The 26,349-nt window shown below is 39.8% G+C and overlaps 1 protein-coding gene across 3 annotated transcripts in view; it reads right to left on the bottom strand.

Moving 5' to 3' along the window:
• DNAAF9 (dynein axonemal assembly factor 9) overlaps window positions 1-26,349 on the bottom strand; it is a 141,420-nt gene that overhangs the window by 88,735 nt on the left and 26,336 nt on the right. For all 3 annotated transcript variants that reach the window (XM_072800236.1, XM_072800237.1, XM_072800239.1), the window contains exons 4-8: window positions 23,132-23,256; window positions 21,945-22,041; window positions 20,972-21,078; window positions 14,970-15,047; window positions 3,013-3,111 (exon numbers count right to left, since the gene is read on the bottom strand). In XM_072800236.1, the coding sequence (XP_072656337.1) occupies window positions 3,013-3,111; window positions 14,970-15,047; window positions 20,972-21,078; window positions 21,945-22,041; window positions 23,132-23,256 (506 nt within the window). The remainder of the gene's footprint in view (window positions 1-3,012; window positions 3,112-14,969; window positions 15,048-20,971; window positions 21,079-21,944; window positions 22,042-23,131; window positions 23,257-26,349) is intronic.

Genomic DNA, 26,349 nt, shown 5'->3' with positions numbered 1-26,349 from the left:
TTTATTATACATTCCTTTGATTTCTAATGAAATAGAGTATTTCAGATATATTCAATGGCCATCTGGATTTCCCTTTGGTTAACTGTTTACTTATATCCTCTGGACGATCATCAATTGGAGTTTTGGTGCTCACAGATCTTACTAATCTGCAAAAACTCTTTATATATTAAAACAGCTAAATTTTGGGGCACCCTGGGTGGCTTGGTCGGTTGGGCATCTACCTTTGGATTGGGTTATGATCCCAGGGTCCTGAGATTGAGTCCCACATTGGGCTCTCTGCTCTGTGGGGAGCTTGTTTTTCCCTCTCCCTCTGCCTGCTGCTCCCTCTGCTTGTGCTCTTTGTCAAATAAACAAATAAATAAATAAAATCCTTTAAAAAATTAAATAAAATAGTTACATTTTACTGAAGGTTCACCATGTAAATTGTGATAGACACTTATCTCAAGTAATCCTAATAACTTACAAGGTTCATTCAATCACAAACTCCTCTAGTTCAGTTAAAAATACTGTACTAATACTAAAATGGGAAAAAATATGAAAATAAAATATAAAGTGGCCTTCAAATATGAAAAAATGTTCAAGCTTGCTCCTAATTAGAAAAATACTATTTCTTAATTATGAGACTGAAAATTAAAAAGTGTGACAATACATCCTGTTGGTGAGGCTGTGGTGAAACAGGTACTCTCATATAGAGCTGGTGGGAATGGAAACTGGTCAACCCTTTGAGAAATTTGGCAATAGCTAACACAACTAAATATGCACTTACCTTTTGACCCAGCAATCACATTACTAGGTATACAAACCTCCAACAATATGAAAACACATAAGCACAAAGTTATTTACTGTGGCATTGTTTGCAATGGTAGAATACTGAAAACCTAAATAAGCATACATAAGAGAATGATTGAATAAATAAAGATAAATCCACACAATAGAGTAGAATGAATCATAACAAAGAATGAAGAAGACCTCAATGAACTGGCTTGGAGAAAGTTCCAGGATGTATTATTGTTGAGTGAAAAAAAGCTAAGTGGAAATGACTACATGTATCTTGTCCTTCAATGAAAGAAACAAGAGAAAATACACATGTATTTGTTCATTTGTAAAAAGAAAAAAAAAGTAAATCAGAAATAAAGAGAATTGTTACCTACTGGTAGTAGAGTAAGTGGAAAATGGTGAAGAGAGGGAGGGAATGAGAGGGGGTTATAGGAAAAAAGTAGTGATATGTTACAGAATATACCTTTTTGATCTTTCATTCTTGGAACCAGAGTAATGAGAGAAGAAAAAAGAATCCAGAAAACTGAAAAGGGCATCAGTGAGATGCTGGACTACTTCAAGTGGCCTAATGCAGAGGTAATTAAGAGTTTCTGAGAAAAAGGTGGACAGAAAACATGTCTGAATAAAAAATGGCCAAAAGCTTTCCAAACTTTTTTTTTTTTAAGATTTATTTATTTATTCATGAGAGACACAGACTGAGAGAGAGAGAGGCAGAGACACAGGCAGAGAGAGAAGCAGGCTCCTCGCAGATCCCGGGATCACAACCTGAGCTGAAGGCAGGCGCCCAACCATTGAGCCACCCAGGCATCCCCAGCTTTCCAAACTTGATGAAAACTATAAATCCACAGATCCAAGAAGCTCAACAAAAGCCAAGCACAAGAAATGAAGAAACTGCTCAAAACCAGTAATAAAAGAGAAAATCTTAAAATCTGCTACAGGAAAAAAAAAAAAGACATGTACAAAGGAATAAAGAATAAAAATAAAGATGAATATTAAAGAGGAGACAGGGCATCTGGGTGGCTCAGTCTAATGGTTAAGCATCTGCCTTTGGCTCAGCTCAGGTCATGATCCCAGGGTCCTGGGGTTGAGCCTTGCATTGGGCTCCCTGCTCAGCGGGGAGTCTGCTTCTCCCTGTGCCCCTCCCCTCACTTATTCATTCTCTCTCTCTCTCTGTCTCAAACAAACAAATAACATCTCTTAAAAAAAAATAAAGAGGAGAACATCAAACAATGCAAGGGAAAAGAAAGACGGTCAAACAGCATCTTCCAGGTACTGGAAAAACTGTCAACCAAGAATTCTATACGTGGCAAAAATATCTTTCAAAAATGAAGGTGAAATAAAGATATTTTTTCAGACATATAAAAACTGGAAGAATTCATCATCAGAAGATTTGCACTATGAAAAATATTAATGGACACTCTCCAGGGAGAAGGAAATCATACCAAATGGAAATCTGAATCTAAACAAAGGAATGAAGAGCATCAAACACAATAACTACAAGGGCAAATACATAAGATTTTTAAAAAAATTTTTAAATTAAATTTTAAATTATTTAAATCTTGTTAAAAAAGATTAAACAACATTAAAAAGAGAACTGACTGCTCAAACAAAAATAATAGCAACATATTGGTGGGGTTTATAGCATATGTAAAAGTGAAATGCATGACAACAACAAAGATCAACACCAGATCCAAAGGTTAGTGCAGTGCAGGAGAGCTGAGGACTAGCGGTGCAAGCCCAACGTAGGCTCAAGTGTAAGCTCAGGGTTGCTCTTCTGATCCTTCCTGTTGACTAGCTTTGGTTCTTGATCTAGATACCTCAGTTTACTTATGGAGTGAGTCTTAGATTGAATCTAGTAACTTTACATTGTTTGCCTGGAAAGAAAGCTTACCTAGAGGTTCGACTGAGGAAAGGTATGCTACTCACATGTGGAGAATTATTTCTAGGTTTATTAACTAGTGCCTAATAGCATTCCTTGCTGCCAGAGGTACCACCACACTATAAATTGAGTATCTTTCTTGTACAGAAACTGGCACAGAAAAAAAATCTTTACAGAGGTTAGCAGGTTGGCATGAGGGTTAAAAACTTCTTTACAGCATATAACAAGCTTAAAGAAATAATAACCAAAACATATTAGGATTGGTAGTATTGTATTCTGAAAAAAATTAACAAAACAAAAACAGAAACAATAAATAAGTTAATCAACTTTTTCTCTTTGACCCTTTCCTTACATACCTCACCCGCCTGAGATTCAGAAAGCTCCAGCAGGAAAGGAATTTCTGTGTCAAAATTAGCAAAGAAGCTAGTCCACTGATGTTCAAAAGCCACCAAATCCTAGGAAGAAAATGAAAAGAATAATGTGTTTGTTCATATTAAGGAGTACTTTAGAAAATCAAAATCATGAAACTGTATCAGATATCAAAATACCAGACCATTTAAATATATGTTTTAAAAGTTAATAGCAAACTATAGATAAGTGTTATCACATAGATGAATCTCAAAAATATTATGCCAAGGAAAAGAGGCTAGATATAAATGACCACCTGGTGTGTGCTCTATTTCTATGAAATATCCAGAAAAGGCAAATCTAGAGAGACAGAAAGTAGATTAGTGGTTTGAATGAGGCCAGGCAGGGATAGAGGTTGACTGCAAATTAACACAGGGAGTTTTGGGGGTTGATGAAAATGTTCTAAAATCTGATTGTATAAATCTATAAATGTCACTAAAAATTACTAAATTGTACGCTTAAAACTGGTGAATTTTATGGTATAGCAATTACAGTCTAGGGCAGCCTGGGTGGCTCAGCGGTTTAGCGCCGCCTTCAGCCCAGGGCGTGATCCTGGAGACCCAGATGGAGTCCCACGTCAGGCTCCCTGCATGGAGCCTGCTTTTCCCTCTGCCTGTGTCTCTGCCTCTCTCTCTCTCTCTCTTTCTGTGTGTCTCTCATGAATAAATAAATAAAATCTAAAAAAAAAGAAATTATATTCTAATAAAGTTGTTTTTAAAAAAGGACAGTAATGGCCACCCAGTGCCTTACTTTAGCAATCTTTGCTGGAGAGGGGGACCTATTTATGAGGTACCTAAAAGATGGTATATCCAGTGACAAAAGGTGGTCACATCAATAAAGCTTTGTTTAAGGACAAATCATAACCTCAGTTAGGAGTTGAGTGGTGCCATGGGTGGCCCAGAGCCTTCTGCTCCCTTACACTCTTCCCTAGTGGCAGTGGGAGAATTGCAGAACTCTGTGTCTCCCAGTTGACTCTCCTCTTTGTGCAACCTCTCTCTGTCCCCCACCCCAGCTGCTTTTCAGCCTCCTCTCTGAATTCACTCCTGTTTGCAATCACCATACATTCCTTTGTGCTTCTGGCTTTCCTCTAAAACATCATCAGTTAACCAAAACACATCAGCTATGAGTTGCCTAAGATACTCAAATAACATCTTTGTCTTACTTGAAGTTGCTAATAATTTGTACTCATATAAGTCATCTTCACTGTCCATCTCACACAGTGTGTTTATATACTGGGCACTGGCCTAGTGCCTTGCCCACAGGCATTCTGTTTGCTGCACTAAAACCGACTGGCTGGATCTATGCTCTCCTCCATTCTCTTCCAGTTGATAAGTACTCAGACTTATGGGCTCTGTGTTACCCATGTACTGAATCTACATCTGGCCCTAGGTATAAAGCACAAAAAAGGACTTCTGCTGGGAATATCTGGTATAAACAACATTCTTTTTTTTTATTTTTTATTTTATTTATTTATTTATTTATAATAGTCACAGAGAGAGAGAGAGAGAGGCAGAGACACAGGCAGAGGGAGAAGCAGGCTCCATGCAGGGAGCCTGACGTGGGACTCCATCTGGGTCTCCAGGATCACGCCCTGGGCTGAAGGCGGCGCTAAACCGCTGCGCCACCCAGGGATCCCCTAAACAACATTCTTATTAATGGTTCCACTGCTTATTGCCCAGGTGATCTACAATTTAGATACAGATGTGTATGTGTATACATATCTCTAAAGTTATTTTCAGTAATCATGTAGGTTTTTCTGATATTGTTTTCTGTATATGTTTTATATATAATGTGGGATAAAAAAAATCAGCTATATGGGGCAGCCCAGGTGGCTCTGCAGTTTAGCACCGCCTTCAGCCCAGGCAGGACCTGATCCTGGAGACCCGGGATCGAGTCCCATGTCGGGCTCCCTGCATGGAGCCTGCTTCTCCTTCTGCCTGGGTCTCTGCCTCTCTGTCTCTCTCTGTGTCTCTCATGAATAAATAAAATCTAAAAAAAAAAAATCAGCTATATGTGTATGTATATACATACATACGAAGAGACAAACACAGATAATGTCCTAACTGTACCCACTGAAGAGATCCAGAAACAATGACCAAACCAATACCAGTGAGCATTTCTAGCACCTAGACTGTTGTGCTGAAATACCATTCCTCACTCAAAGAAACCGGAACTTACTAGAGAAATGATGGATTCAGATCTGGGACAGGAAATGTATAAGATAATCCAGGAAAATCTTGTCACAGTTTGTCTTAAAAAAAAAAAAAAAAAAAAAAAAAAAAAGGAGCGCTTGGGTGGCTCAGTTGGTTAAGAATCTGCCCTTGGTTCAGGTCATGATCTCAGAGTCCTGAGATTGAGCCCTGCATTGGGCTCCCTGCTCAGCAAGGCATCTGCTTCTCCCTTTGCCCCTCACCCCACTCATGCTCACTTTCTCTCTCAAATAAATAAATGAAATCTTTTTTTAAAAAAAAGTACATATGTTTAACTGATTATTTTGTGAACAGTCATTGATATGCAATCCTTAGAGCTTTAATTCATTAGATCCTTTATTCAGCATTGTAAAATGATAGTATTCCAATTCTGTAATCCCATATTCCGGGGATGCCTGGGTGGCTCAGCGGTTGAGCATCTGCCTTCAGCTCAGGGTGTGATCTCAGGATCCTGGGATTGAGTCCTGCACCAGGCTCCCCGCAGGGAGCCTGCTTCTCCCTCTGCCTATGTCTCTGCCTCTCTCTGTGTGTCTCTCATGAATAAATAAAATCTTTAAAAAAATAAAAACAGACATGTAAGTAATATATATTCACTACAGAAAACTCAAAAAATATAGAACAAAAATCACTTAACATTTTAGAAAATATTCTATTTTTATAGATGTATTATATATGTTATGTGTACACACACATACAAATATGTGCATACTTGTAACTGGTAATCTATAATTACCTAGGTCAGACTGCCTTCCCATACCACCTCTGTGCCTTGGCACAGTTAACCAGACCTTCTGAGTTTGGGATCCTGACCTGCTGCTATCGGGTCCAATCAGTAACCCTGATCCAGGGTCCAAGGCAGTCTGTGTGTTTTGGGGAATACACAAAAAAAGATGGAGCATTCTGTTCCAAAAAAATTCCCTGAGAGAGCTGGATGTGTCAGTACTAATTACAGAATAAAGTAGAATGAATCATTAAATACTGCTTTCAGCTCCATGCTATGAGTGAAATAAAAGACGCAATGAATTCTTATACTAAAAATAACTAGTTGGGCACCTGAGTGGCTCAGTGGTTGAGTGTCTGTCTTTGGCTCAGGTCGTCTCCTGGGGTCCTGGGATGCAGTCCCGCATTGGGCTCCATGCAGGGAGCCTGCTTCTCCCTCTGTCTATGTCTCTGCCTCTGTCTCTGCCCTCTGTCTCTCATGAATAAATAAATAAAATTTAAAAAATAAAATAACTAGCATTATATATGAAATTTCCCCATTTAGATACACATACACACACACACAGAGTCTTAAAATATCCTAACATCCTTGTATTTCTCTATGCCCACTTTATAAATGAGACTAAGGCACTGAAGAGGTAAAGTGACCTGCCTGAGGATGGAATAATAAAGAACAGCAGAAGCAGAATTACATCTAGTTAAGAGATACTCAGAGCGGTGTTTTTTCCACTAGACACACTATTCTCCAACTTTTCCCTTAAACAAATGGTGCACTTGTGGAAATAGATACTTGTGTATGTAGGTGGAACTGGTCAGTTGCATCTGATGATGAAGGGAAAGTTTATCTGCTCAGACCCTTTGAGGCCAAATCCAGAAGACAGGCCCAGATAGATATCAAGGTCAGATAAGCAGCAGAAGTCTGTAAACCCCAAGACCCATGCCAGTGTGCCTTGGTTCTTGGCTGGTAGGGAAGGATACTGAACTTTAGACAGAACTCTTGGCTCTAGGCTGGCATCCTGCTCTCTGGTGGCTCAAAGTCCATATCCATGGCATCACTGGCAAGTGGATCTGGCTTAAGGACTAGGCAAGGGAAAGCAGCCACATTTGAACAGTTCCTCTCAATGTTCAAAAGGAGAGGATTCTGGGGGCGTTCTGTGTATTTCTGGGGCTTTCACATATGTTCCTTCTCTGTAGTTACAATGCTCATACCACCTCCTCCTCTGTCTGGAAAACCTCTGATCACCACACATGACTCCTTTGAAAAGCAATCTTGAGCAATTCCAGGAAGAGTTATTTTCCTTGTCTTCTATGTTCCACTGCAGTTACTAAACTGTACTGCTATTATTGGTCTAATAGCCCATTAAACAGTATAAGTGGGGGGCAGGTCTACCTATTTCTGCAACTTTAGCATAAGCAATATCCAAGAAATAGCAGGGATCAAGGACTATTTGTTTAATAAACCAACAAGCAGGCTAGCCCGGGTCTCAGTGGTTTAGTGCCGCCTTTGGCCCAGGGTGTGATCCTGGAGACCTGGGATGGAGTCCCACGTCGGGCTTCCTGCATGGAGCCTGCTTCTCCCTCGGCCTGTGTCTCTGCCTCTCTCTCTTTCTGTGTCTCTCTCATGAATAAATAAATAAAATCTTTAAAAACAAACAAACAAAACAACAAGCAGGGGGTCCTTGGTGGCCCAGTTGGTTGAGCATCTGACTACTGATTTTGGCTCAGGTCGTGATTTCAGGGTTGTGAGTTTGAGCTCTGTGTCAGGCTCCACGCTTAGCGTGAAGCCTGTTCAAGATTCTCTCCCTCTCCCTCTGCCCCCCACCTCCATTCATGCCCCCCCTCAATTAAATAAACAAACAAACAAGCAAGCAAAAACCCCCAAAGGCACTATACTGACTAATAAGGGGAAAAATACTCAATTTCAATATTTAAAAGTATTTTAAAGAATTATATAATACAATAAAAATGAGAAAATGAAAATAAAATAATATGATAAGACTACTACCTGGCGTTTCTAAGACACAGACACAAATTATTATTTTTTTTAATTTTTTAAATTTTTATTTATTTATGATAGTCACAGACACAAATTATTTTACAAAGATGGAAATAGTACCATTTACTTTTGCCACACATTTTGAACTTCTATATCAAATCCAATTCTAAAACATGATTTTATTTATTTTTAAAGATTTTATTTATGTATTTGAGAGAGAGCGAGAGAGCAAGCATGAGTTGGGAGAAGAAGACTTGCCACTGAGTAGGGAGCCCAATGTGGGGCTTAATCCTGGGACTCCAGGACCATGACTTGAGCCAAAGCCAGACATTAAACCAACTAAGCCACCCAGGTGCCCCCAAACATGATTTTAAATGACAGTATAATGGGCCACTGAATAGATTTACTTAATCAAATTCCTATTGTTGAACATTTATTTTGTCTTCAGTTTTTATTAATTTTTTAAATTTTTATTTATTTATGATAGTCACATACAGAAAGAGAGAGAGAGAGAGGCAGAGACACAGGCAGAGGGAGGAGCAGGCTCCATGCACTGGGAGCCCGATGTGGGATTTGATCCCGGGTCTCCAGGATCGCGCCCTGGGCCAAAGACAGGCGCTAAGCCGCTGCGCCACCCAGGGATCCCTGTCTTCACTTTTTATTAACAGTTTTTGTAAATAATGCTTCACTGAACATCCTTATCCTTCACTGGCATCTTTAATTATTTTCTTGAGATAAATTACTAGGTTAAAATTGCTGGACAGGACGTTGCCTGGGTGGCTCAGCAGCTGAGCCTTTGGCTCAGAGTGTGATCCTGGGGGTCTGGGGATCAAGTCTCGCATTGGACTCCCTGCGAGGAGCCTGCTTCTCCCTCTATGTCTCTGCCTCTCTCTGTGTCTCTGATGAATAATTTTTTTTTAATATTAAAAAAAAAAAAGAAATTGCTGGATAGGGATACCAAATGCTCACTGAAGGCTTTACTCTTACTCTTTGGCCACTGGCAACTCTAGTCTCCCCCTTTAACAAATTTCTAGCATTTTAGTAGATGAAAAAGTAGCACCTCCTTGTAATTTTGTGTATCTGTGAGTACTAATGCAGTTCATCTATAAGGAATATCTCATGGAAAAAATAATCAATAAAAGAAAAAATAAACATCTCAGAGGAGTCTGCACTCTCCCTCTGTGGGATCTGACCAGGAAGCATGGAACTGTAGGGTCTCTGGCCATCAAAGAGCAGCAGGTGATTGGCCAGTGGGAATTAAAGCCTAGATGTCAATTCTGGTTTAAGATTACAAGTCTTGGCAAAGAGGAAATAGAAGAAAGCAGAAAAAGTATATGGCTGGTGGACAGAAAAGATGGTTTTAGAGAAGTCTGTAGGCTCTGAGACAGCTGAGAGAAGGGAGAAGAAAATAAGGCAGATTTTTAAAAAGCAAAAAGCAATATAGATATGAATTGCTCCCTTTTCCATAATTTTTCTAGAGATACAAATAAAGACTAGAATTGCATTCTAAATACTTTTGGTTGTTGGATTCAAATTTTGTGAAGGACATTTGTTGATTTACCACAAGAGATCCCTGCACAAGTTTATGGTCATTTTTACACGTTTATAGTAATTTGTATCCCATGTAAGATTCAATGAGCTTCATGGATTTGTGGATTGATTTGATTTCATCAACTTGGAAAGTTCTTAGACATTACAATTCAGATTTCCTGCAGCATTTTCTTTCTACTGGGACTTCAACTATATTATATCAGGTCATCTGACATTGTTTGGCAGATACAAGATGTTGTTTTACTCCCCTTGATCTTTTTCTCCTGGCCCTTCAGTTTAGAAACCCTCTGATCTTCAAGTTCACAGAACTTTTCTTCATTTGTATCTAGCCTGCTGTTAAGACAATCTAATATATTCTTTTTATTTTAGACACAGTATTTTTCATTTCTAACATCTCCATTTATTTCTTTTTATAGTTTTCAGTCTCTGCTGAAATTGTTATTAGATTTTATTTATTTCACAGAGAGAGCACAAGCAGGGGGGACCAGCAGGCAAAGGGAGAGGGAGAAGCAGACTCCCTGCTGAGCAGGGAGCCTGATGAGGGATCATGAGCTGAGCAGAAGTCAGACGCTTAACCGACTGGGCCACCCAGGTGCCCCTCTGCTGAAATTCTTTAGCATTTTTATTAGTTATTTAAAACTCTTCATTAGTTAATTTTACTGTTTGTATTTCTCTTGACCGTTTTCTTAAGACTTAATTTTTTTTAAAGATTTCATTTATTTATTCACGAAAGATACAGAGAGAGAGGCAGAGACACAGATAGAGGAGAAGCAGACTCCCTGTGGGGAGCCTGATGTCAGACTCAATCCCCAGGCCCAGGATCACGCCCAAGGTGAAGGCAGATGGTTAACCACTGAACCACCCAGGTGTTCCAAGACTTCATTTTTGAGTAATCTCTACACCCAATGTGGGGCTTGAACTCACAACACTGAGATCAAGAGCTGCATGCTCTACCAACTAAGCCAGCAAGGTGCCCCTTGACTGTTGAATGGACTGTTTGTTGATAATGAAATTTTCTTGCTTAGTATCTTATTTTTCTTATCATATACTAGACATTTTGTTATAAAAGTTTTTACTGAGAAACTGAAGTACATAATACCTCTAGAAAAGTTTACCCTTTCTTTTATCAGGCTATTAAAGTAGGAATCTAAGTAATTTTGATGTGTAACTGATCTGGGTCTGGGTCTTACTGCATTTGTACATCTGTTGATCATTAAATTGAATTTTGGGGGTAGGGTCTGAACTTCAGCAGACTTTGCTCATGGGAAGTCAGAAAAACCAGGGAAGGGTCTGGCCTATAGCCCATGGTGATTACCACCATTGCTTCTTCAGCTATAAGATGTCACTATTGGTTCAGGTGCAATTAAAAGTGTCTTTCTGGGGATCCCTGGGTGGCGCAGCAGTTTGGCGCCTGCCTTTGGCCCAGGGCGCGATCCTGGAGACCCGGGATCGAATCCCATGTCGGGCTCCCGGTGCATGGAGCCTGCTTCTCCCTCTGCCTGTGTCTCTGCCTCTCTCTCTCACTGTGTGCCTATCATAAATAAATAATAAAAAAAAAATTAAAAAAAAAAAGTGTCTTTCTGAATGGTCCCTTTCAACTGAATCCAGAAATGCTTCCAATGTTCTAAAAAATACAGTTCTGTATGGTGAAAGAGAGTGGTCTAGTTTCATTCTTCTGCATGTGGATGTCCAATTTTCCCAGCACCATTTATTGAAGAGACTGTCTTTCTTCCAATGGATAGTCTTTCCTCCTTTATCAAATATTAGTTGACCATAAAGTTGAGGGTCCATTTCTGGGTTCTCTATTCTGTTCCATTGATCTATGTGTCTGTTTTTGTGCCAGTACCACACTGTCTTGATGACCACAGCTTTGTAGTACAACCTGAAATCTGGCATTGTGATGCCCCCAGATATGGTTTTCTTTTTTAAAATTCCCCTGGCTATTCGGGGTCTTTTCTGATTCCACACAAATCTTAAAATAATTTGTTCTAACTCTCTGAAGAAAGTCCATGGTATTTTGATAGGGATTGCATTAAACGTGTAAATTGCCCTGGGTAACATTGACATTTTCACAATATTAATTCTGCCAATCCATGAGCATGGAATATTTTTCCATCTCTTTGTGTCTTCCTCAATTTCTTTCAGAAGTGTTCTATAGTTTTTAGGGTATAGATCCTTTTTTTTTTAAAAAGATTTTATTTATTTATTCATAGAGACACACAGAGAGAGAGGCAGAGATACAGGCAGAGGGAGAAGCAGGTTCCACGCAGAGAGCCTGACGTGGGACTCGCTCCAGGGTCTCCAGGATCATGTCCTGGGCTGCAGGCGGCGCTAAACCGCTGTGCCACCGGGGCTGCCCTAGGGTATAGATCCTTTACCTCTTTGGTTAGGTTTATTCCTAGGTATCTTATGCTTTTGGGTGCAATTGTAAATGGGATTGACTCCTTAATTTCTCTTTCTTCAGTCTCACCACTCTCTTTCACCATACACAAAGATAAACTCAAAATGGATGAAAGATCTAAATGTGAGACAAGACTCCATCAAAATCCTAGAGGAGAACACAGGCAACACCCTTTTTGAACTCAGCCACAGTAACTTCTTGCAAGATACATCCACAAAGGCAAAAGAAATAAAAGCAAAAATGAACTACTGGGACTTCATCAAGATAAGAAGCTTTTGCACAGCAAAGGATACAGTCAACAAAACTAAAAGACAACCTACAGAATGGGAGAAGATATTTGCAAATGACGTATCAGATAAAGGGCTACTTTCCAAGATCTATAAAGAACTTATTAAACTCAAAACCAAAGAAACAAACAATCCAATCGTGAAATGGGCAAAAGACATGAAGAGAAATCTCACAGAGGAAGACACAGACATGGCCAACATGCACATGAGAAAATGCTCTGCATCACTTGCCATCAGGGAAATACAAATCAAAACCATAATGAGATACTACCTCACACCAGTGAGAATAGGGAAAATTAACAAGGCAGGAAACCACAATTGTCGGAGAGGATGTGGAGAAAAGGGAACCCTCTTACACTGTTGGTGGGAATGTGAACTGGTGCAGCCACTCTGGAAAACTGTGTGGAGGTTCCTCAAACAGTTAAAAATAGACCTGCCCTATGACCCAGCAATTGCACTGTTGAGGATTTACCCCAAAGATACAGATGCAATGAAACGCCAGGACACCTGCACCCCGATGTTTATAGCAGCAATGGCCACAATAGCCAAACTGTGGAAGGAGCCTCGGTGTCCATCGAAAGATGAATGGATAAAGATGTGGTTTATGTATACAATGGAATATTACTCAGCCATTAGAAATGACAAATACCCACCATTTGCTTCAATGTGGATGGAACTGGAGGGTATTATGCTGAGTGAAGTAAGTCAATCAGAGAAGGACAAACAGTATATGTTCTCATTCATTTGGGGAATATAAATAATAGTGAAAGGGAATATAAGGGAAGGGAAAAGAAATGTGTGGGAAATATCAGAAAGGGAGACAGAACATAAAGACTCCTAACTCTGGGAAATGAACTAGGGGTGGTGGAAGGGGAGGAGGGGGTGGTGGCGGTGAATGGGTGACGGGCACTGAGGGGGGCACTTGACGGGATGAGCACTGGGTGTTATTCTGTATGTTGGTAAATTGAACACCAATAAAAAATAAATTTATTAAAAAAAATACAGTTCTGTGTTTAGCCTCCATGTGTGACCTATAGCATCCTCACATTCAGAGCACTGCATGCGAGTGGGGTATGGGTCTCAGACACTTCTAGAAACTCCTAAACTACTTTTCTTCTTTCTTTGTGGTTAAATTTTATCATATTTTTGCATTCTTATAAATTTTTACATTTTCACTTTTTTCCATAATTAGGCTAACCATGGATTAATGATGATGATGATTAGGTCTTTTCCAAGTACAAAAAGTTCAGTTTTATTATTCTTTTATATTCCTATTTAATTAGAAATGTTTAAACAGAGGGGCGTCTGGGTGGCTCAGTGGTTGACCATCTGCCTTTGGCTCAGGTTGTGATCCTAGGGTCCTGGGATGGAGTCCCACATCAGGCTCCCCACAGTGAGCCTCCTTCTTCCTCTGCCTATGTCTCTGTCTCTCTCTCTGTGTCTCTCCTGAATAAATAAAATCTTTTAAAAAAATGTTTAAACAGAATGGATATTCAATTTTATCAAATGCCTTTTAGGCATCTATAGAGTCATCACAAATGGTTCTAAGGAGAAAAATTGGTATAGTGATTTACATTAATAGATTTTTTGATACTAAATTAAATAGTACACCCTTATTAAGCTGTACTTCATCAGAGAATATTCTAACATGATACTGGATTCTACTTGCTAATATTTTACTTAAAATACAGGCATTAACACTGACAAGTGAGACTGGGCTATAGTTGTTATTTTTGTTACTTTTGTTAGGTTTTAATAGAACTAAATTTTTTTTAAAGATTTTATTTATTCATGAGAGAGAGAGAGAGAAAGAGAGAGAGAGGGAGGGGCAGAGACATAGGCAGAGGAAGAAGCAGGCTCTATGCAGGGAGCCCGATGTGGGACTTGATCCCGGGATTCCAGGATCACGCCCTGAGCCAAAGGCAGACCTACTCAACTCCTGAGCCACCCAAGCATCCTTTAATATAATAATTTAATTAAAAGGCTACACACTGTTATTTTTCCATGCATGTCTAGCCATAGCCACTGAGAGACACCAATGAGCTGCCTAATCACAGCACCTGTTCCTATAGCCTCAGCTTTATCTATTGCTCCTCACTGCAAATTGCTCCACCCAACTTCATGTTTTCTTCCAAGTCCAGACATTAATGCCCGACCCTCTAATTCAGGAGTCAGCAAGTTATGGCTTGTGGGCAGGCCACATATATTTTTTTTTTAGGTCACATATTTTTGCAAATAAAGTTTCCTTGGAACAGAGACACACCCATTCATTTAAGCATTGTCCATGGTTGCTCTCAGGCTACAATGACACTGCTAGTAGCTCAAACATAGTTCTAACAGGATGGAAGCACACAAAGCCTATGTTTGCCAACCTCTGCTCTAATTCTTGATTCTTTTAAGCCAAACCCCATCTTTTTCATCTTTTTGTTTCAGGGAAAGTGTACAAAAAGATACCCTCTGTCTTGTTTTTCTGAAGTCCACCCCAACTGAAAGAATGTCTTTAACTGGAAATGTAAACCCTGGTAGGCAGCCTTGGTCTCGCCTCAGGTGAGATTTCCTCAGAGCAAAAGAGGCAATATCACTTTTCCAGGTCCCCTTGTATCCCCAAGTAGTTTGAGATAACAATCAGGGAAGAAACTGTACAAACAAAAATATATCTTGCATTTTCAAGTTAAATACTGTTAGTGGGTAACTGAAGTGGCTCTAATATTTAGAAGTTAAATACAATTTGGCTCCTTACTTCTGAAAGCAAATTCTCCAGAGACATAGGATCCATCTTGCTGTAGACATTCCATAGACTCAAACTCACATCCTGCAACTGCAACATAAGGGCAAAAACATTGAAATAAAAGAGTCAATATCATTAAGACAATCAGAACTATCATAAATGACTATCTTGGTGAAAACTCAGTGATTAGAATAATAAATCAAATTTTTGTCAATTATATTAGAACCAATACATATTAAGATGCTGTCCCATTCAAGGAAGCTATCTTTACAGAAACTTTGGTACATCTTTTTTTTTTTTTTTTTAAGATTTTTATTTATTTATTCATAGAGACACCGAGACAGAGAGGCGCAGACACACACACAGGCAGAGGGAGAAACAAGCTCCATGCAGAGAGCCTGACGTGGGACTTGATCCCGGGTCTCCAGGATCACGCCCTGGGCTGCAGGCGGCGCTAAACTGCTGTGCCACTGGGACTGCCCTTGGTACATCTTTTGAATACCATTCTGAGGACTCTACTCAGTGCCCTTTGAACTGTGTGTTTTTCCAGTCCAACTGGTGGGAACAGGTACTGTTCCTAGCCCTGAACATGCATCAGGCATTCTTCTTGATTACTTTTCATCAGATTTTTTTAACTGCCCTGGGTAGTTAACCTGACACATGAATCAGCATTAATACTCTGTTGAATACTTGGGATGGGTACAGGGTGGGGGAATCTTGGCAGATCTTTGGAGTTCTCTCTCTGGGCACTTTTCTTTTTAGTACTCTAGTTGCCTTACTCTCACCTGACTCTCCACTGCATCTTCTCAACTTAGGAAATACACTGGGTACACCCTCCCTGTGTCATAGGCCTGGAAATTTTCTTAAAGTAGTAAGCTAGTACAATCATAGAGCTGACCTTGTCTATTTCTCTCTCTCAAGGAATAACTATTTTTCATTGTTTGATGTCTAGTGTCTTGAAAACCATTGCTTCACATATTTTGTTTTTTGTTTGTTCTTTTGGTTAGGTTGAGTTCTCTCTTGGGAACAAGAGAAATCTGGTTCCTATTGTCTTATGTAAGTGACTTACTTTTCTCTTTCTGGCAGCTTTTTGTGATTTTCTTTTATCCTTAGTGTTCAAAAAAGGCACAGGCAGGCTTAAGGCTTTTTCCTTCCCATTTATATTTGTTCAGTCATTTAATTTAAAATTTTTAATTCTTTATCACTGAAAATGTTTATTCTTTTTTAAAAATTTCTTTCTGATAGCTCTGCTCTATCTTTCTGCAACTATTATTTGTTGGATATGAAGCTTCTTGGATTGGTTCTCTATGTCTTCTAACTTTTTATTCCTATTTTCTATCTCCTTCAATTTTTAATTTTACATTTTTAGAGAATTTCCTAACTTTACCTCCTCGCCCCTCTATTAATTTTTATCAATCATAATTTCCCAGAGCTCTTATTTTTCTTTATATTAATCTTTTACAACATAACACTTGTTCTATGGTCACCAAATCTTGTCTGGATATACTAATGAGAGTTTTATGTCTTAAATTTTGCTCTATTTTAATTACCTTTGGGTCTTATTCAGTTGGTCTTTTTTTTCTTCTTTTTTTTAAATCTTGTTCTTTTCCTTTTAAGTTATAGGTATTTATTTATTTATATATGTTTAGATTACTTATTTATTTATTTATTTATTTGACCAATAGAGGGAAGCACAAGCAAGGAGAATGGGAGAGGGACAAGCAGACTCCCCACCAAGCAGGAGGGACTTGATCCCGGGTCTCCAGGGCTCAATCCCAGGACCCTGGGATCATGACCCAAGCAGAAGGCAGACACTCAACTGACTGAGACACCCAGGTGCCCCCAAGTTATAGGTATATAATCAAATGTCTGGTGATCTTTGGTTGCCTGGGTTTACTTCCAAATGGAAAGGCTAACTGGAAGCTTTATGCTCTCAGCAGAGTTTGTCAACTACTAGAAAGTGTTTTAGGGAGAGCAGATAGGGAGAAGGCAGTTATTCAGGAGCCCTACTCCCTTATATTCTAAATTCCAAAAGACTGAATGAATATATTTGGCCTCTTTGTATTCTGGAACAGCTTTTTAAGCATCAACAGATTTTTTTTTTTTAAAGACTTTATTTATTAATTCATGAAAGACACACACAGAGAAAGGCAAAGACATAAGCAGCAGGAGAAGCAGGCTCCACACAGGGAGCCCATGTGGGACTCCATTCCGGGACTCCCAGAATCACGCCCTGGGCCGAAGGCAGGTACTCAACCACTGAGTCACCCAGGTGTCCCTGGATTTGATTTTTTGACAGTGCTGAATCTAATTTCTAATTTTAAATGCAAACTTTGATTTTACTAGTAATTCTGAGACTTATAATAGTTCCTATGTCATCCTTCTCCCTTTTTCTGTGTGCTCTACCTACTGTATCTCATTTCTCTTTTTACAAACTCCATTCTTAAAAGGTACAAAAGAGGTATTTTTCTCCTTTTTTAATTCCAGTTCCTGGAGAAAATCTTTTTAAAAAGCATGCTGACCTATCTCTGCATCTAATATGCTATGGTTTCTTGCTTGTATTTTGTTGAATCTTTTCATAAGTTTTACTCTACTTTTCAATATGAAGATCTTCTGTTTGTCCATAAAAGGGTAAACGAATGTCTGCTCTATAGTTACTCTCATTATTCAGAAGTTTCCTATTAGAATTCTCTCCCTGGAGAGCTGGTTGATACAAATTTCCATTACTAGGTCACAGTATCAGCAGCTGGAGAGTTGAATAAGAGGAAGCTGGAGGCAGGGAAAGCCCTATCAGAGGAACTTCCCTGTGCTGTTTCCAGGAAGAGTTCTCTATACTTATAATTCAGTTTGGCCCAGCCTAAATGCCAAGTAAATCTTATGTGGATATGGCTTCCTTTCTCATGCTGGCATGCAGTTCAGTACATCTGGGACAAAACATCCTCTGGGTTAATGACTTCTTTAAAATTCTTAAAAGAATTTTTAAAAATTAAGCTTTAAGTGTCTGTAGTTCTCCTCTTGGCCTTCATTAAGGCTCCAGAGTCTTTCTGACACAGGCAGTTATCAGGCCTTAGGTGTGTGATCCAGAGTGGAATACTGCTCCATATCCTATAGGCTGGTAAGGAAGGGAACCAAGGTAGGGGAGAATGAGAGAAAAACAAAAGGAAAGTATTTGAGAGAATGACAATTAGCAGCTACAAAGAAAGGCAGGATCTAGAGAAAGTGATCTTGAGAGAAGACTTATAATAGCCTCACTATATGACCTGTGCAGTTTCCTCCTCACTGTCCATTCTACCCCATTAAAACACCACCCTACAGGAAAGATCTGCATTATCTATTATCTTTTTTATTTTTAATATTTATTTATTTATTTATTTATTTATTTATTTATTTATTTATTTATTTATTTATGACATAGAGAGAGAGAGAGAGGCAGAGACACAAGCAGAGGGAGAAGCAGGCTCCATGCCGGGAGCCCGACGCGGAACTCGATCCCAGAACTCTAGGATCACGCCCTGGGCCAAAGGCAAGCGCTAAACCGCTAAGCCACCCAGGGATCCCCTGCATTATCTTTTAAATTTTTTTTGGAAGAGGATTTTACTGGGGTGCCTGGCTAGCTCAGTCTACGCAGAGCGTGAGATTCTTGACCACAGGGTCATGAGTTCAAGGCCCATGCTGGCCATGGAACCTACTTAAAGAAAGGAAGGGCATTTTGCTCCTTTTGGGTATGTCTATATAGTGCAATGCACCTTAAGGCAGGAGCCAGAAGGCCTGCCCCATTTGGTTTGCATTAACCCTGCAGCCTCCTAGTGTACTACTTTTTTTTTTTTTATAAGTAGGCCCCACACCCAGCATAGAATCCAGTGTAAAGGGCAGCCCCGGTGGCGCAGCGGTTTAGCGCCGCCTGCAGCCCAGGGCATGATCCTGGAGTCCCGGGATCGAGTCCCACGTCAGGCTCTCTGCATGGAGCCTGCTTCTCCCTCTGCCTGTGTCTCTGCCTCTCTCTCTCTCTCTGCTCTCTATGAATAAATAAATAAATTCTTAAAAAAAAAAAAAAAAGAATCCAGTGTAGAGCCCAATGCAAGGCTTGAACTCAAGACCCTGAGATCAAGACCTGACCTGTGATCAACAATCGGACATTTAACTGAGCCACCTAGCCACCTCATGTCCCTACTCTTCTAAATTAAAGAGCATAGAGGGGCCTGGGTGGCTCAGTTGGCTGACTCTTGATTTTGGCTCAGGTTGTGATCTCATGGTAGTGAGAGCAAATGGTGGCAGGCTCCATGCTTAGCAGGGAGTCTACTTCCTTCCCTCTCCCATTGCCCCTCCTCCCACTCGTGCTTGCTTGCTCTCTCTCTCTCAAATAAATAAATACATCTCAAAAAATAAAATTAAATAAACAAATAAATAAGAGAGCTTTACTTCCTAGCAGAGGCAGCTCCCATAGCTTTGCTGAAGTTCTGCTACTTATAGTCAATGTGAGAATACTATAGTTTGGAGCAAGAAAAGTAGAGTCCAACTGGTGTACTTCTCTTCAACCCTACATCCTATGTTCTTTCCACATTATAGATGTGGAAATCCTGTAATGTGGAAATCAGACAAGAATTCACTCAACTGATAGGGACAATGCTGCTTCTTGGAAGGAAGGGTAGTAATTAGCCCTGGGTCATGCCTCCAAAGGTTCCACCTACTTTATGCCTAATAGTATGTCCCCATTTTGAGCATGTCAATGCTCACTTCTTGTTTTCTTGCTGGGGGCAGGTCATCTCACTGGGAGACACCTATAGTGATGAGGCTAACCTATGAGGCCATCCTCCTTAATATGCACTCTGGGTGGCCTCCTCCTAGACTCAATCATTAATTCAGTTAACAAAGATCTATGTGTCATCTCCTAGATGGAAGGATTAGTGAAATAAGATACAGTTCTTTTTTTTTTTTTTTTAAGATTTTATTTATTTATTCATGAGACACACACAGAGAGAGGCAGAGACACAGGCAGAGGGAGACGCAGGCTCTATGCAGGGAGCCTGACATGGGACTCGATCCTGGGTCTCCAGGATCAGGCTCTGGGCTGAAGACAACGCTAAACTGCTGAGCCACCCAGGCTGCCTGAAATAAGACACAGTTCTTGACACAAAAGATAACCCTTTTTTTTTTTTTAAAGATTTTATTTATTTATGAGAGACATAGAGAGGGAGAAGCAGGCCCCATTCAGGGAGCCTGACACGGGACTTGATCCTGGGTCTCGCCCTGGGCCGAAGGTGGCACTAAACCGCTGAGCCATCGGGCTGCCCAAAAGATAACCTTTTTATTCCTCTAGTATGCTGTACTTATCCAAAATTCTGCACTGTCCTTTTCATTGCTCTTGAACAGTTCTTCAATTATATGAATTTCTGAGATACGAACAACAATGAAAAAACTGTTTTTGTTCTCAAGGAGCTTCCAATCCAGAGGCCAAGAGTGGTGGGTACATGAGCAGGGGTGTGTGAAAATGTGTTATATAGGACAAAAAAAGGGACACCTGGATGGCTCAGTGGTTGAGCACCTGCCTTCAGCTCAGAGCATGATCCTGGAGTGCTGGAATGAAGTCCCACATCAGGCTCCCCACAGGGAGCCTGCTTCTCCCTCTGCCTGATCTCTGCCTCTGTGTCTCTCATGAATAAATAAATAAAATCTTAAAAAAAAAAAAAAAAAAAAAACAGGACAAAAAAAGCTGCAAGAGGAATCAGCCTACAGTGCTACAGAAGTACACAGAAAAACAGTGGATTCGGAATGGGGAAAAGAGAGAAAAGAGGACAGAGAGAAACTCCTAAAAGAAAGGACACAGGAGTTTAGTTTTAGGACTAGCTTTGCATAGCATCTATTTTCCATTTCAGGTTCTTTAACTTGCTCCATACTCTTGAGAGACCACTGCTAGCTTTTCAGAGTGTTATAATGATCACACTCACACTGTAGGGGCCTGTCATAAAGACAGCAAATGGCAGACAAAAGTCAGGCATACTGCTTTTCATACATACCTCATATTTCATGGTAAAAAATCCATCCCCTCCAATGCCCTCAAGTGCAAAGGCTTGTACAATTGGCCATTTCTCTACTACAAACATATCAAATATCTGCAAATGACCTACAGGAATCAAATAAAACAACATGTATCAAATACCATCCTGGATATAACAGTCTACACCTGATCTAATGTGGTTAGACAGGCATCATATCTTACAAGTTCACCAACAGCCATATTTAGCAAAATAAAACAGATAAAGTGGTTAGATATTAAAACTAGAAATATAAAATGAAAGCCAAAGAAAATTCAAACCATAACAAGTTACATAAATGCAGATTTCTCTATAGTATATATTCACATTCTGGCTTCCTAAGTAAGTAAGTTAGTAAATAAATAGTGGTCTATTACATCTGATTTGCATCACTTAGTGGATATAATTAATAACAGACCCAAACTTGGCTCTTCCCCCTTAAGAAACATAGCCAATCAACTTCCTCAAGGGAAAAGTACCCAATCAAAAATTTTCCTTTCTTAGAGCAATAGCTCCATTGCATAAAGTTTTTTTTTTAAGTAAGATATAAGCACCACTAAACTTGTTGATTTTTTCCTTTATTTTTACACATCATTTTCGAGCCTTACTGTAAGCATATTTTTAATAGCTACCGGAATTACTATTTCTTATTAACAACAGGCTCCACAGCTATACTCTACTATAGTTAAGTGGCACAGCTAGATGGCAACTATGATAAATCCCTTATAGTTCTTGTATCTGACTAGATGGCCTGCTGTGTTGTTATAGAAATTTCAGTTATGAGTACCAGCTTGCACAGAAAAATCCCCAAATTTCATTCTGCTTGATTCTCTGCCTTTAGTGAAAATAGATCAATGCATTTCCCAGCTGAATGCTTCCAATGGAAGGAGAAGTAGAAACACTGGATTCACACATCTAAGCAAGGTTCTGATACAGCTTGCTGTCAGATACTTACCTTGGGAGCTGTAAGGAATGCCAATTCTACTACAGTCTCGAACCATGTCCACAAAGCTGGCAATTTTAAATTCTTCTGCAGCTTCCTCATCTTCATACTGAAGAAGGAAATTGAGAGGAAAACAGGCTCTGAGGAGATATCATGCAAAACCCCCTACTTTCTTGGTATTTTATCAGAGTTCTCTCAAATGACTTTTATAGAGGACAGCACCTAAGAGGGTGTTTCCAAAGCCAAATTTTTGTGTTTGCTGGTCAGAAACACTTGTCATTCCTTTGTCTTAACACCATGCATAAAAATCACTCAAAATGGATCAGATACCTATATGCAAGACAGAAAACTTGCTTCAAAAATTCCCCAAAAGCTCATATGGAAAGAAGGGTTCTTCCCAAGTTGTTCAAGGGTCAACTGTACATCAGTATCTTTTATGATTTTTATTTTTTTGTTAGATTATAAGTCTGTTGTGTTATTTTAGTGATTGCTTAGGATTTATAATAAATATCTTTAACTTAAAAAAAAGAAGTAAAGGTTTTTGACCCATATTAGGTCACCATTTCCATGAAATCCTAAATCTCAAGTTCCAATTGCCAGCCAAATTCTTCCAAAGAGCTCAAAAGGAAACAAATACCAAAAAAATCCAAACACAGAACTGTTACAAAAGCTTATCAAGGGCAGCCCCGGTGGCTCAGCGGTTTAGCGCCGCCTACAGCCCAGGGCGTGATCCTGCAGACCCGGGATCGAGTCCCACGTCGGGCTCCCTGCATTGAGCCTGCTTCTCCCTCTGCCTTTGTTTCTGCCTCTCTCTCTCTCTCTTCTCTCTGTGTATTCTCAGAATAAATAAATAAAATCTTTAAAAAAAAAAAAAAAGCTTATCAAACTCTCCTGAGGCAATCCATGGCACTAGTCCCCCTAAGAGAATGGGTGCAGGCTGGTGATAAGCAGGACAGGAAGCTAGGGTGACAAGCCTATGACTAGGTCCCAATTTGAAGAGTCCCTTTGTCTATCAAGCATACAATTCATCTATAAAGTAGCCTCATAACGAATTATAAAAAGTTCCACGAGAACAACTTTTTTTGTGTAATGATATCCTGCAATTTGATTTTTTTAAGGGGCCTCCTGTTCCAGATCTATACTTTCCTGAAAGAGTACCCTTAGTGTCTCTAAGTGCCTATTCTATCTTTTCTCCTTACCTCATTTTCGGTCATGCAGTGGAAATGCAGATTTCTCCAATGTGCCACATAGGGTATGAGATAGCGATAGTTTACAGGATTACAATACAGATGGACACTATCTGATTTAATCAATATAATTACATCTGTAAGGAAAACACAATTAAATCACAACCCTGTCAAAGGCATTTCCTTTACACATTTTCTACTCACATAACTAATAATACCACTAAAACTATTTCAGAGACATGGAACAAAACTCTAAACTGAAAGTTCTTTAACTAGGCAACTTGCCTCAAAGTGACTTGTGGAACACTCACATGTGGGGAGCAAGGATTTTCTAGTTCCCATGAAATGCTCCCACTACTGTGACTCTCTGGTTACAACAATGGAGGCACAGAATAAGTCAAAAGAACAGCCTTTGGGGTGTTCTGCTTTTGCAAAGTTGAACACTGTCAAATCTGTGGTACCAGACTTAGCTGTGTACTTTGCTACACAGATAATACCAAATGGAAGCTTGATAGCCTAAAGCCACCGAGGCAGGAAATATCATCAAATATGGCCAATGATGGTTCTTCTGCAGACGTCAATGTCTAAATCTCCTGGCTATCGGTTCAAGGCAATCATGGGCCTAACAACATCACTGTTCAGCTCTGGGAAGGGTTACTGTGTAAGGGGTGAACTCTGTACACAGGAAAGGCTGAGAGGAAGGAAGTAGGGGCCAAGTGGATAAAGCTTCTATAAATAGATTAGCAGCTTACAGACTTAAGGAATAACCATGGATATTGGTGGGTCAAATAAATAAAACAATCCCAAGGGTGCAAATAAACCTAAATAAGTTAATAGAAGAGCCATGAAATGGGGCAGGAATATTAAAGCAGTTTTAAGATTGAGAAAGAAAGCAGTCATAATTCTAGAAGAAAAGCAGAGCTCCATTGCATGGCTCCTCAGAAACCAGAGCAATCTGAGGCATCTCTCTAATAAGATGATGCTAGGGAAGTTGCTGGAGGAGGCGGCTGGAAGTAAGCAAAGCGTGGAGGCAAGGAGCATCTGAAACAGCAGGGTTAGGGCAATGCCAACACAGTCACAGCCATATTCTACAAATGTCTGACAGCCCATATTCTACAAAAACCTAAGTCTGATGAATATGGACTGCAGCTGACCACACCACTGGGTGGCCTCTTAAAACTCCATGATGCTCACTTTTGATTTTTCAAAAATCATTCTGTGTCTCACACCCAGTTAGACGCAGGTGTCCAGGGAACACAGTCTGGAGTAGCGTATTCACTGCTGACTCTCAGTTAAGCACTAGAATCAAAAGGGGGCAAGGGATGGGACACAGGTCACCTCTTACCCTGTTGATCTTCATATAGGCCTTCTAAGAACCTTGCCCTGAATCACTTGTAGATTGTCTGCTGAGGAATGAGTTTGAAGTCACCTGGAGAGCCTGAGGGGGCTTCCTGCATAGACTGTGTTCTACACTAATGTGTAACACTTCACAAGGAATTAGGATCCAGTAAAAGAAATAGTGCAACAATTACTAAAATTAAGCCTTCTCAGAATCTCATAGGACTCTGATATCATTGCTCTGAACTAAATTAACAGAGTAAAAGATGAAAGTGTAAGAAAATTGGATGAATATGTAAACTATTTTTAAAGCTTTTTAAAAAATAAATTCTTCATGTAGGCTTCTTTTCCTCTCATATAGAGATCACAATGTAAACGCATAAAGCCTGTGATCTCAGCTTGCCAACTACTTGGATTTAAAAAATGAATTTACTAATTCATTTTCAATTCATTAATGATTAATTCAGTCAAAGAAAATACTCATTTCATAAGCAACCATTGTGCCATGTGGCAGAATAAAGACAATGATAAACAAAAAGCACACCTTTGAGGATTTAAACTATTTCTTTAATTTCAGTACTACAATATCCTTAGCAATTTTGGCTGCAGTGAAATATGTGGCTGGTATAAGCATCTGTCTTTCTGTAATTCTAAATGGCTGCCAAGATGAATTCCTTTTTTTTTTTTTTTTTTTTTTTTTTTAAGTAGGCTGCATGCAAGGCTGGAACTCAGGACCATGAGATGAAGACCCGAGCTGAGATCAAGAGACACTTAACTGACTGAGCCACCCAGGCACTCCAAGACGAACTCTTTCTAAACCAGCAGATGTTGTCAGCATAAAGCAGCATTTTTAAAAATCAAAATCTAGGGGATCCCCTGGGTGGCTCAGCGGTTTGGTACCTGCCTTTGGCCCAGGGCGTGATCCTAGAGTCCCAGGATTTAGTCCCATGTCAGGCTCCCTGCATGGAGCCTGCTTGTCCCTCTGCCTGTGTTTCTGCCTCTCTCTCTGTGTGTGTCTCTCATGAATAAATAAATAAAATCTTTTAAAAAAATAAAAATCTGAAATTGAAAGAATTTTTTTAAAAAAGATTTTATTTATTTATTCATGAGAGATACACACAGAGAGGCAGAGACACAGGCAGGGGGAGAAGCAAGCTCCCTGTAGGGAGCCCAATGCGGGGACTTGATACTGGGACCCTGGGATCACACCCTGAGCCAAAGGCAGACGCTCAACCATTAAGTCACCCAGGCGTCCCTGAAAGTGAAAAAAATTTAATGGAAGTTATAATTGCAGCCTGCTTTTTCTGTACTTCCTAGTAAAAAGGAAATCTTTAATCAATAAGAATAAACATTGTTAAGGATTTTACCACAGAAGAATTTTCATACACATTAGACCAGGGTTCCTTAACCTTAGAACTACTGACAGTTTAAACCAGATCATTCTTTGTTGCGGGAGGGGAGAGTAGCGCTGTCCTGTGCACTGTAGATGTTTAGTAGCTACTCTGTCCAGTTTTGACAATCAAAAATGTCTTCAGATATTGCCAAATGTCCATTGGGGAATAAAACTGCCCCTACTTTAAAACCACTGCACAATATCCACTGCAAGATTACTCCAATGTCAATATTCAATATCATATGTTTGCTTTCATGTACTCCCCAGCTGCTTGACAAGAGCTGTCTGTCTCTTGACCAGTTTGATCTGTCTATTCCTGTGTCTCCTGATCCATCTGGCAGACAAGTCATGATGCTAAGTATGTGATATCAGAGACAGCTCCTGGGCATCAGCCCACAACAGCATCTACACAGGGAGAGTGTCTCAGAGCTGAAGAAAGGGGAATGTAAGCAGAAAGCCTCCATTGTAATCATGGGCATCCTCATGAATTAAAGTCACA

Source organism: Canis lupus, chromosome 26 (assembly GCF_048164855.1).
Source record: "Canis lupus baileyi chromosome 26, mCanLup2.hap1, whole genome shotgun sequence".
NCBI lineage: Eukaryota > Metazoa > Chordata > Mammalia > Carnivora > Canidae > Canis > Canis lupus.
The sequence above is the reverse complement of the archived record's forward strand: the minus strand, read 5'-3'. Positions and strand labels throughout refer to the sequence as shown.